Source organism: Castor canadensis, chromosome 11, assembly GCF_047511655.1.
Source record: "Castor canadensis chromosome 11, mCasCan1.hap1v2, whole genome shotgun sequence".
Taxonomy (NCBI): domain Eukaryota; kingdom Metazoa; phylum Chordata; class Mammalia; order Rodentia; family Castoridae; genus Castor; species Castor canadensis.
Genome location: NC_133396.1, coordinates 84,366,451 through 84,379,104, shown reverse-complemented (window position 1 = coordinate 84,379,104; position 12,654 = coordinate 84,366,451). Strand labels below are relative to the sequence as shown.

Below are 12,654 nucleotides of genomic sequence, written 5' to 3'. Positions count from 1 at the left end.
AGACAAGTAGGAGTAAACAAAACAAGGAATCAAACAAGAAAGTTTCAAAGGTATAAACAGGGAGCGTTAGTGTACTAATCGACAGTAAGCTGAACAGGCATTAGACAGAGGATTGAAAATAAAAAAATAAAGATAAGAATAAAAATTAAAAATGAGTAAATGAAAGAAATATATATGTAAATAAAACAAAATGAACAATAGAAAATAGAAAAAATAAATAAAAACCTCCAAGTTCAAATGTAGTGAAGTTTCAGTTTTAATAATTTTGGTGTCCGTCTCAGTCTCCAATCCTGGGGATGGTGCCTCAGATGTTGTTCTGTGGTTGTCTTATCAAAGGGGATGCATAAAGTAGAACTAAACTGCACAAAAAAAAAAAAAACCAACCCACAAAGTGTCCCAAGTTCAAATGCAATACAGTTTCAGTAAGTTTTTCAGCATGCAGGTGTAGTTCGGTTGTTTTCTCATCAAAGGTAGGGAGAGAGAAAAAAAGAAAAAAAAAGTCTGGAGACAGTTCTGTGAATGGTATCTGCTGCTGTCAGCCTGCTGTTGCTGGAGGCATTATTTATGCAGATCTCAGGGGTGAGCTTAACACTCACCTGGCCCTGCAGGCTTTGTTTACTCAGAGTTCTCCTGTATGTTAGCCGCTGCTACAAGCTTTCCCCTTTCCAAGCACACTGGGGGAGGTGACACTGCACCCGCTTTCTCAGGCCTGCGTGTTTGTTTACAGCTCACATGGGAAGTGGGTCTTCCACCCTCTCCTGTGGAGTTTTCCTCCCTCTGCCACTCTCACAAGCTTTCCTGCTCCTGGTTGCTGGGTGTGCATCCCGGATCCCACCGGAGCCTCCCCGCCAGCCCGGCTTGTTTATTTACAGTTCCGGGAAGGATTTCCTTCCCCCAATCTTCAGTGCTCAGTGCGCCCTACCCTCTTTCCCACGTGTCTTTATTGTTCTTATTGCTTATTACTCAGTTTCTCTTTTTTCCCCGGGTGGAGGTTGGTCTGTCCAGGGGGCTATGCTGCTCCGGCCCAGGGTTGTCTGTGGGAGTACGGTGGTACTGGTAAGCTCACCTTGTCCGCGTCTTCCCAAGCCATCTGGGTGCGGGCGACTGGCAACCTGGGGACCCTCCTGGTTTCCTCGTTTAATATGAAGTGGAGATGCTCTGTACTGGCTGAAGGTGTGGAGGGGTCAAAGTTTTGCCTCTTCTTGGTGGTTTTGCTTGCAAGGTGTGTCTCCAGCGTCTCTCCAAGATTTCACTATAGGAGGCACACTTTCTGCTTCCTTCCTCTAGCAGCCATCTTGGAATCCAACCCTTATGTGTCGAAATCTAATTCTTGATTTTTAAAACATAAGATATTTCTATCAGATTGAGGTAATTTACATATAGTTGAGACCCAAATGATCATAGTTATCAACTCAAGGCAAGGAAATAAGTTTAATATTAAAGGGAAACAGGAAATGCTTCTTTTTTTCCTTTCCCACTTCTCCCTACTTTAATACTAAAATAAACCCGTGCTAAAACTTCTTTTAAAAAAATAAACTTCCTCAAATGAGGCACTGGTTAGGCTGGCTGACTTCTTTGGACTATAATAAAACTTGGAAAATATGTAATGGTTGAATAAATATAAAAACTGAGATTCAGAGACTAAAATGACTGGCTCCATCATACTGCTAGTTAGAGGCAAAGGTAGTTCAAGAGCTTGTCTGCTTATTGTTAAGTCCCATATTGCTGCAGTTAGTTTTTCATTGCAGCCTTAAACTGTACTTAAAAGACAATAGAGGAAAATACTTAAGAACAACATATTTGTGTATCTGACCCCAACTCTGGAAATCGTGGGCATTTTATTAATATGTTAATTATATATTCTAAATATGGCATAGATTGGAAAATATCTGTACATGTGAGCGCTTTCGCTTAGTTTTGCTCTTCCAAAGTACAAGTCAGAAAACACTTACCTAATTTTGTTTCAGGTATTTATTTGTCAGATTTAACATACATTGATTCAGCGTACCCATCAACTGGCAGCATTCTAGAAAACGAGCAAAGATCAAATTTAATGAATAACATCCTTCGGATAATTTCTGATTTACAGCAGTCCTGTGAATATGGTAAGTATTCTGGGGGATAATGCCTAGCCATTACCATTACCATTGGTTCCCTGACCACCTCTATGACTACTTTCACATAGCAGGAACATCAGTTTGCTATTTCTGTTGTAACATGAAGGACAACACTGATTCTCTTATTTCAACATTCAGTATTTACCTTTTTTTTTTTTTTTTCTTTTTTGAATTGAGTTGTGATCTGGCTATATTTCTCAGGCTGGCCTTGAACTACTGAGCTCAAGTGTCCTCCTACCTCAGCCTTCTGGGTAACTTGGATTATAGGCATGCGTCACCATGCCCAGCTTAGCATACTTTTTATGTTTTTAAGAAAATGTTTAAATTATTTAAAATACTTGGTTTATGATATTGAAAAACAGAGTTATGTTATCTAATTTATTTCAAATACATATGTCTTGAAGTTAACTTTGCATATATGCATATATACCTTTAAGAAAATTTCAGCTTCCTAAAAGTGCAGAGGTAATAGACTCTTACTGAAAGTTAAAAAGTCTTATTCTGTCCTTTTCCCAATTTTTTTTTAACATAACACCAAATTATAATGCTAACTTAATCTTGCTTGAAATTTGAGTGGGGGGTACACATTTAAAACTGGAAACCAAATTTTTTTTTAAAAAGTTAACTCTTTACTTCTTACATTGAACTAAGGCTTTAATATAAATCACAGTGAAATCTCTGACTTTTAAATGAAATTTCTCAAACATAAGGGATTTTATAATTTTAGCTTTTTTTAAAAACACAAAATCTGTTGTACAAGCAGCATGCGACTATAGTTTTCTAAATTCTCTTTAGTTTTACTTTAGAAGGACAGAGTTAGGTGCAGTTTTGGTGGTATCTGACCTTAATGTACCTTTAATTATTTATCTCCATTTAACTTTTAAAATTTGGTCAAGATATACTTTATTGGATAATTGCTTTTCACATTTTGCCTAGATATTCCCATGTTGCCTCATGTCCAAAAATACTTGAACTCTGTTCAATATATAGAAGAACTGCAAAAGTTTGTGGAAGACGATAATTACAAGTAGGTTGGAACTTCAAATTTGGTTTGTACTTTGTTCTCTCCTCCTCTTTTTCCAGTTGTTCACTTTTCCATCACCATGCATTTAAACAGTTCTCCATCATGTGCAAATGCCTAATCCAGTGATACATTAACAATGGTAAAGGTACTTTTGTGTATTTTTTTAATTACTTGATATTATTGAACCAATATACAAATACCTCATTTGTTCCTTAAAAAAGTATTTTATCTTAAGTTGTAAAGAGCTGATATTTGATCATTCAGATTTAAATTTCTTCTTTTCCCTGTGTATTCAACCATTGAGTCTTTATGGAAATTTATCATTTAGTAGATAAAAATTAATAAAATAATCTTCAAGATAGAAACATTACTCCTTTTTTAAAGGTAACTTTTGGATACATCTTTGAGATTGTTTAAGATGGATTTTCATGGATCGAGAGAATATGGCACCTGTTGTGCCATATTTAGGTTATTGAATGTTTCTTCAATATAGCATTATACTTACTCTTCTGTGTTACAGAAAGTTCTTTATTAAAGATTTCACTTTTGTAATAGTTGATATCTAGTTCTCTGCCCTTACCATCCACAGTAGTGCCCAGTGACAGGAGTGGAGGCTTAAATTGTTAACTTTTCATCTTTCAGTGGTATTCCTTTATTTTATAAGTGCTGTTCTTTTTCCAAAGGGTTGGGGGAAAAGATTGTATTTCTCTTCAGACTTCTCACTTTTCTTTTGGCTTCATTTGTTAAATTAAGACTTTCTTAGCTTTTTTGTTTTTGTGCTTTAATATGATAGGGTTTATTGTCCAGGCTGTGCCTGAACTCCAGGGATTAAGCTATCCTCCTGCCTCAGCCTCCTGAGTATCTAGGACTGCAGGCACATGCTACCACACCCAACATTTGCTTAGCTTTATTATGCCAGTGCTTCCCAAACTTTCAATTTTTTTTTACATTTTTTTATTATTGTATTATCGTGCTGGGAGTACATTGTGACATTTACAAAAATTCTTACAGTATATCATAGTTGAATTCATCCCCTCCATCTCTCTCATTTAGTGCACTCCCCACCATTCCTAGAGTAGTTTCAAAAGGTCTCATTTTTCCATTTACATACACGTGTATGTATTTCCACTATATTCAGCCTCCTATACCCTTTCCCCACATCTCCCCCCTTCCCGCCCTCCACCCAGACAAACTGGTGCTAATCCTCAGTCAGGACATGTCTTACCTTCCTGTTCTCTGTTTTTGAAAAGAAGACATTTTTGTTTGTTTAAAATAGCCAAGTTTTCAAACTGAACTGTATGCCTTCCTCAAATATTTTTCCAGTAAAAGGGCATGTTTTTAAATTTTATCCAAGTAAAAATTTGGGTTTTTTTTTAAACAATCTTCTAAAACCTCTGTAGAATAGCATTAGTCCCATTGAAAGGCTAGAAATTCTGAAAATTAGAAGTTGTCTTTTCTTCAAATATTAAATTAGTTCTAAATATGTATTTAAATGTGTCTAAATTTTATTAATGTTTGCAAACATCTTTATTGCCATCTATCCCTATACCATAATATCAACAGTTTATGTTTCAAACCTTTTATCTTATGGAAGAAACTTACGTGAGACCAGTGATCACCTTTATATGGGTGGAGTTGTTTCACAAATCTGTTTCCACAATTGTGTCTTGAGTTTGATGATCTCTGTGTCTTACATCTCCCACTATTTTTCCCATCTCTAAATTTAGTGTTGTAGAACTTGTACCCAACAAATGTGTTTTGTCCAGTGAGATATAGGACAGATATCTTAATACTGAAGACAGGAGAAGCTTTTAAAAATTTTTCTGGCTGAAGAAACAATGGATTTTTTTTAAGTTAGTTTATTAAGTAGAATTGAAGTCTAAGAAAATTTTGCACAATTACAGAGGATGATAAATTTTTACTGACTAAAGTTAAAAGTGTAATATTTAGTAACGCTAATATTTATTTTATTGAAAGGATAGCTGTGCCCAGTGAAACCATTAAGTAGTAGTTGTAAGTGTTCATAAACTGACGTTATCAGATTATTTTCATTTTTATAAGAAGGGCAATGCTGTTAGGTTGATTTTTGTTTTCACGAGTGGCTCTGGCCAACTCAGCAGCCTTCTGATTGTATTCATTTAAGAGACATTTATTAAGGTCTTGCTGTAGGCCACTTACTGTGCTAGTTGCTGAGATTATAAAAATAAAATACTGTTCTTGCCCTCAAGAAGCTTAAGCTAACACAAGGCACATCCAAAGAACAGATGGTTTCAGAACAGAACATTCGAACAATGCAGTCAGTCAGTGGTGAAGGCCCTGATTTCGATCCTCAGCGACACCAGAAAAATAAATTAGTTAAAAAAATGTTTTTATGATGAAAAGTATTTAAGTAGAAATGATACTCGCTTATCCAAAAGCCTCTGTTTTTAGCAACTTCATCTATGTAATCAGCCAGTGTAGATAACACAAATTACATACGTGTCTTTTCAATGTGGATGAAAATGTTTGTACATTATTTAGTTTTAATACTGAGTATGTCTTTTCCCCATGAGTCGGCGTCATTGTAATTGCGTCATGATTTGGCTGCATTACAAGTAAGCCATGACACTCAGCAGCAGCCACTGCTTCTGCTGTTATCCTGCTTGCAGTTACTAGGTGCTACAGGAGCAGCATGACTCACCCAGTAAGCTCTCTTTCTATATGGGCACTGTGTAAGGAAATGGGAGTTGTTCTGCTGTAAGATTCAGAGTGTCAGGAACACAAGGTCTGCCTTAGTCTGTTACATAGCCATGCTGAGCACAACACAAAGCAGATGTCCAGTAACATTTATCGTGTGAACAAATGCAGTTAGTTTGCAGCCTAAATAACTAAATTGCTCCAAAAAAAGAAAACAAGCCGGGCACAGTGACTCACGCATGGAATCCCAGCTACTTGAGAGGCAGAAATACAGTTCGAGGCCAGCCTGGGCAAAAAGTTTACAAAGACCCTGTCTCAATCAGTAAGGCAGTATGGAGGTACATGCTGTATGGCCAGCTAGGTAGCAGGTCATTGGTAAGTTTGCAGTCCAGGCCAGTCCCAGGCAAAAAGCATAAGACCCTATCTAAATAAATAAACTAAAATGCGAAAAAGGGCTAGAGGCATGTCTCAAGTTGCAGAGCACTATAAGTCCTGAATTGAAAACCCCACAACTGCTAAAAGAAGAAAGAAAATGAAAAGTTCTGGGTAATTACTCTTCTGTTCATTATATTCATTTTTACATTGTCAAATAACTGGAATATAATTGCATTTAATTCCCTCTTAGGTTATCTAGGAAATAATTATTTAAGAACGCATTAGATTTACCATTCGTGCTGCTTGTGTTTTGTAATTTCATTTAAAAATTCCCATCAGGGAGCTGGGTTCAGTAGTTCACACCTGTAATCCCAGCTAAGAGGGGGACAGAGATTGGGAAGATTGCAGTTTGTGGCTAGCTTGTGCACTGCCAGGCACAGTGACTCAAGCCTATAATACTAGCTGCTCAGGAGGCAGAGGTTCAGAGGCTCTCAGTTCCAGAACAGCCCAGGAAAAAGTCCAGGACACCCCATTTCAACTAATGGTGAGGTATGGTGGCACACAAATAAATGAATTGCACTCAGGCCAGCCCAGGCATAAAGCAAGACCCTGTCCCAAAAATAACCAGTGCAGTAGGGCTGGAGGAGTGGCTCAAGTGGAAGAGGGCCTGCCTAGTCAGTACAAAGCAGAGTTGAGCCCTCAGTATTGCCAAAAAAAGTTAGTGAGACCCCATCTCAATCACTAACCCAGGGTAGTACACATCTACAGTTCCAGCTATGTGGATGCGCAGGAGGAGGACTAGCCAAAAGGAACACAAGGCTGTATCTGACAAATAACTAAAGCAAAAAGGGCTGGGGGCACAGCTCAAGTGTTAGAACACCTGCCTAGCAAAGTGTGAGGCCCTGAGTTCAAACCCCAGTACTGGCAAAAAAACAAAAAAAGGAAGAACTTTTCAGTCAGTAGAGTGCTAAACCATTTTTATTAATTTTCAAATTCTTAGTAATGTCAAGTTTCTCATATTATACCAGTGCATTCACTTTATTTATTTGGCAGTACTGGAGATTAAACTTGGTCTCGTGCTTTTACTCTACACTTGAGCCACACCCCCAGTCTTTGTACTTTTTTAGTTTGGTTTTCAGGTAGGGTCTCATACTCTTGCCTGTGCTAACCTTGAACCATGGTCTTCCTACCTCTACCTCTTGACAGGTATCAGAGATTACAGGTATGCATCACTGTGCCCAGCAATACCAAAGAATTTTCTATTAACTGCTTTAGAATTCTGTTTCCCAAAATTGCTTGACTGGATAGGAAGCAATTACAAATTTTTGAAATTTTCAGTGTTGCAATTAAATCAATAAGCTCATCTAGTAAAGGTTCTAAAAATAATTTGTATAACATATTAAATAATGTGGACATTTGAGAGTTTTCATTTAAGAGTAAGTTAGTCTTTTAGTTCAGAAAATCTCTTTAAATGTGTTGAATTATTTGGTACCTTTGGGATAGTTGGGAAGACTTTTACATTTTTAAACACTGTTTTGATGTTTTTTTCTCCTCAGCATTTATTAAATAACCTTAAGATCAGCTTTTTCTGAAAAAGGTAGAGTACTTAACATCTTAGTGATGACTCTAGAAGCAAAACATACAGCTCAGATCTTAAAATCCTTAAGTTTTTGTGAGAAAAATACATGATCCTCATACTCTTTTGTCAAACGTTAATTATTTCATGTGTTTTGCTTTTTTTTTTTTTTTAATTTAGGCTGTCATTAAAGATAGAACCAGGGACAAGCACACCTCGCTCTGCTGCTTCCAAGGAAGATTTAGTAGGTAAGTGCATGGATTTTTCCCATAACTAAACAAAACACTAGATCACTCTTAAGAGGAAGCGTACACCCCAAAGTGTATTGTACTCAGCACATCGTATGCTGCTTGCAAAAATTTACTTTTGTATTAAAATAAAATTTGCTTATAGTTTGTCAGTAATACAAATAAATGTTATTTAATCAAGGAAAAACTGTAATAAGACAATAAAGAAATACTAATATTCTATTCATTTTTTAAAGTATTAAGAATATAGTTCTAGGTAGTTAAAGTTTTTACACTAGAAATTTATGTGTTCTAAGTGGAAAATTCTATGGCTTTGAATGATAATAGAAGTCAATTTTAATGACTTCAGTTTTAAAGTTTAAGTCAGTTTTAATTTTTTTTGAGTTAGTCCCTGCTTCACCCATTGTGTTATAATAGGGATATTCTATTTATACCACAAATAATCAAAGAACATAACATTGAAGAAATTAGTCATCATTTTAGAAATAATTGGTAAATATCTTTTTCTAATCACTAATATAGACCTAGGAAATTCTTTTTTATATTCTAAAAATTTGAAGGGCTATCTAATAAGAGGTGAAGAAGCAAGGAAACAAGTCATGACGGTATCTGGAGGAAGAGTATTCAAGATAGAGGAAGTTACTTCATTCCAAATCTATGCACGTGCAATAGAGCCTCGCTATGTAGGAGGCTGGCTCACAGTCTTGCCTCACCCTCCTCCCAGGTGCTGGTATTGCAGGCATATGCTATCATGCCCAACTTCTTTTCATTCTTTTTTTTTTTTTTCTTGAGTAATCTAGATATATTTTGTGGGTCAAGGAGATAAAGCAGATCATATGGGAAATGGTAATTGACTTGTTCCTAGTGCCTAGTCCCAGTACATCCTTAAAGAGAGAAAGTCACTTCCAATTTAATGCCACAGTGAGGACATGAGGGAACAGAAACATAGGAACAGAGAAGGGACATCACTGGGGCAGCTGAGATGTAGGAAAAGTCAAACAGGAAGTCTGTAGTTTTCCCTCCTTCGCTTGCTTCTTGTCTGATATCCGGGACTCTGTGAGTCTTTTGTGCCTCTTGCAGTCTAGGCCTCATGTTCCCTCCAGGAAGAAAGTGCCCTTACTGTGTCTCGCACACAACAAAACACCCGTTTGTCCTCTGTGGTCACAGAGCTCAGCTGAGGGAAGATCTGTTTCTTGGATGGACTAACAGTCATGGTGATTCAACTCTTCAGTGATGGGTTGTATTCAAAGTCCCCACCTCTATAGACATGTCCTATTCAATACAGCTCCTTCCCTGGGGGATGGCAGATCCAGCAGATGGCAGATCATCTACCACTGTTGATGGAGTAAGCAGAGACTGCACTACGGAAGAACAGGGTGTATGAGGGCTTCACCAGGCCAGGATCTGATTCCTGCATCTGCACCTGGGGCAGGGCTTCTGGAGATAGAGAGCCCCAGTCCCTAGTGAGTTCATATGCATCTTCCCCATATCATTGAGCCTGAATCCCTGAGACAGTCATATTCAGAAGCCACCAGCAGGAAACAAAGACACACAAGTGTGTCAGATTATTGTGGATGACATCGTTGACTCTCCCAGAATATACCTGAAGTATAAAAGAGTATGAATTTAAATGATTCTGCAGCTTCATCTGCTGATGTATTCGGGTATTTGCGGGGGGATGTACCCCGCATGTGAGTACACAAGAAGGAGTGCAAAGTTTCTTATTACCGTCTCCCCTGGGAGGAGGCTGCTGGCTGCTCTTTGGAGCACTCAGCCCTGTCTCTCCTGTCAGCCTCACCATAACTAGGGTCTTGATCTGCTAGGAAGGAAATGCGTTTAAGGAGATGAGCAGACATCCTGACAAGCACAATACAAAAACCATACACACACAAATACAGAGAAACACAGACATGTGTATACACATACACATGCACAAATATATTCTAAAAAGTGGGGCAGAGTGAAAAGGTCATAACTCATAGGTTAATTTTCCTTAGGTTAAATCTAGGGCTGGAGATACTGCTCAAGTATATGGCATGACTGCCTCATGACCATAAGACCCTGAGTTCTGACCCCAGTACCACTGAAAAAGAAGTAACTCAATCTACATTGCTTTATGTGTATTTCATTGCTCCTCCTGTAACCTTTTGTTGTTTATTCATTCAGTTGGTTTTTTTTTTTTATGCTTCAGTTGGTATTTTTTTTTCTTTTATTCATATTAAAATGTTTTGCAAAGTACTGTGCCTTTTAATTGTGTTATATTCCCATAAGCTTGAACAATATCAGTGTAGATAATAATTTTAATCTCTGTGCTTGACCTTCCCTACACATTCTTTATCTAAGAGGCAACTTGATGAAAGCATGAATAAAGAACCACTGTATAAAATCACAAGTATTGACTAAACCTAGGACTCAGACGAATTGGGTTAGTCTAGATTTTATCTGTGTAAGACCCTGAGCTGGTCTCTTCTAATTCTGCATCTTCCTGTATAAGTGGAGAAAAAATTTATACTGCTTCTATATTTTAGAAGAAAGATAGGGAGAAAAGAGACTTTTGTATGGTTTGAGATTTGTGTTGTAGAACTTGGAATATAAGTCATAAAACTCTTCAAGTCAATTATGTAGTAGGTAATAGTACCTACTATTATAATAGACAATACTAAGCGTACTTTGTATCTTACACCAAAAGATTAAAAATAAAATAACCTTTGAAACCACGAGAAAATTTCCTTGCTTCCCTCAGGTTCTGAAGTGGGGGCATCACCACAGAGTGGAAGAAAGAGTGTAGCTGCTGAAGGGGCCCTGCTGCCACAGACGCCCCCGTCCCCCCGGAACCTGATTCCTCATGGACACAGGAAGTGCCACAGTCTGGGTTATAAGTCAGCATTAAGTTGTTTTATTATTTATTTATTTATTTAGTAGGAAAATATATGTCTATATTTCTGTTTACTTTATTAAACAGAAATCAGTATCTTTGCATAGTTGCTTTTGCTCATAACACCAGTCTTTCTGATTCAATAAAGCATCTCGCACACCTAAAAGCATTTATTTCCTCCTTTACCTGAATTGAAAATTAGCTGGCCTTAGCAGTGCCTTCACATTTAAGGGAGATAAATGAGCATTACAGAGAGCCATCATAAATAAAATTGGGCTAGCAATATACCAGTAGTTTTCCTTTAAAGTCACAACCTCTGTAACAGGACAGTCATTTATCTTAACCAAAATAAGTAATAAAGTCTAAAATATTACTCTCTTTATTCTTAAATATGAAGAAATTGGTTTTTGTTGTTGGTTAACTTCATTAGTTTTGCAATATTCTCAAAAAAGGGCCCATTGCTTACCTTTGGAATTTTGGGGGTTTTTTTGTAAAAATTCAGTAACTATTCTCTAAAAATGAATGTGAAAACAATTTTTGGTGGACCCGGATGTCAAGAAGTAAAATATGCTCTAGTTATACAAGGAGATATGACCAGGTTTCCTGAATAATTTTCCCTAAACTGTTTGAGGCTGTCATGGTAATATCCATATGTTCATCATTGTGAGAGTTCAGAAGTAAGTTCAGGATAGTAGATGAATCTTTTATATCTTGAATCTTCATGTAAGCATGCCTTTTAGATCTTGAATTAATAATATAGTAAAAACTGTGAAAATTATTTTTCATCTCCAGTTTCATTCATAAAATGAACACAGCAGAGTTTAAGAGTGCAACGTTCCCAAACGCAGGGCCAAGACATCTGTTAGATGATAGCGTCATGGAACCCCATGCACCATCCCGAGGCCAAGCTGAAAGTTCTACTCTTTCTAGTGGAATATCAATAGGTGAGAAATGTTTTCTCCGAGAGCTCCCACTTACATAAAATGAGAATTTAAACAAAACTCAACTAAAAAAAAAAATTCATGAACCTTTCCACAAATGGAGAAAATTTGATTTTTAAAACCTCACCATTAAATATCAGGTGAGAGTAGTAATTCGTGATGGCTTTAAAAGTGCTGATGGTCAAAGACTAACTCCAAAAGAGAAGGTATTGAAACACTGGTTAAAAAAAAAAAAAAAAGAAGGTAGGCTGGTTGAATTGTGATGTGGGAATGAAGAAAAGTGTGAAGTCAGTATGAGTCCAAGTTATTTGAGTTAACCTGCTAGTTAGGTGGTGTTGGTGTTAGCAAGGCAGTGACGACTGAAAGCGCATTCGTTTGTGGGCAGTAAGGTATTTATGAAGGGTGGCTGAGTTTGGGGAATCAGGAGTTCAGTCTTGAACATGCTTGGTTGTTGAATATATGAATCTGTAGATCTGAATGTGTATGTTACCAGATTCGTAGTATTTCAAGCTATGAGAGTGGTTGAGGTCAACCAAGGAGAGTATAAGTAAATAAGAGAAAAACATTCTCACATTTATTTAAATTATTTTTTTAAAAAGAAGGATGGGCCATGAAAGAAAACTATGAAGGGGAGACAAATAAAATAGGAGGAAAAAACCTGAGTGTGGTATCATGAAAGCCCAGTGTCTCAAAGAAGAGGGAAGGACTGGATATATTAATATCAGATGCAAAAAAAAAGAACTAAGATGCTGTGTTGGTCAGCTTTCCCTCATTGTAACAAATACATGAGACCAGTCAACTTATGAAGTGATTAATTTTGAT

General features: G+C 37.0%; 1 protein-coding gene across 4 annotated transcripts in view; it reads left to right on the top strand.

Moving 5' to 3' along the window:
* Ralgps2 (Ral GEF with PH domain and SH3 binding motif 2) overlaps positions 1–12,654 on the top strand; it is a 153,280-nt gene that overhangs the window by 116,981 nt on the left and 23,645 nt on the right. For all 4 annotated transcript variants that reach the window (XM_074047353.1, XM_020174745.2, XM_020174742.2 and 1 more), the window contains exons 9-13: positions 1,968–2,105; positions 3,054–3,144; positions 7,949–8,016; positions 10,760–10,895; positions 11,684–11,835. In XM_074047353.1, coding sequence (XP_073903454.1) covers positions 1,968–2,105; positions 3,054–3,144; positions 7,949–8,016; positions 10,760–10,895; positions 11,684–11,835 — 585 coding nt within the window. The remainder of the gene's footprint in view (positions 1–1,967; positions 2,106–3,053; positions 3,145–7,948; positions 8,017–10,759; positions 10,896–11,683; positions 11,836–12,654) is intronic.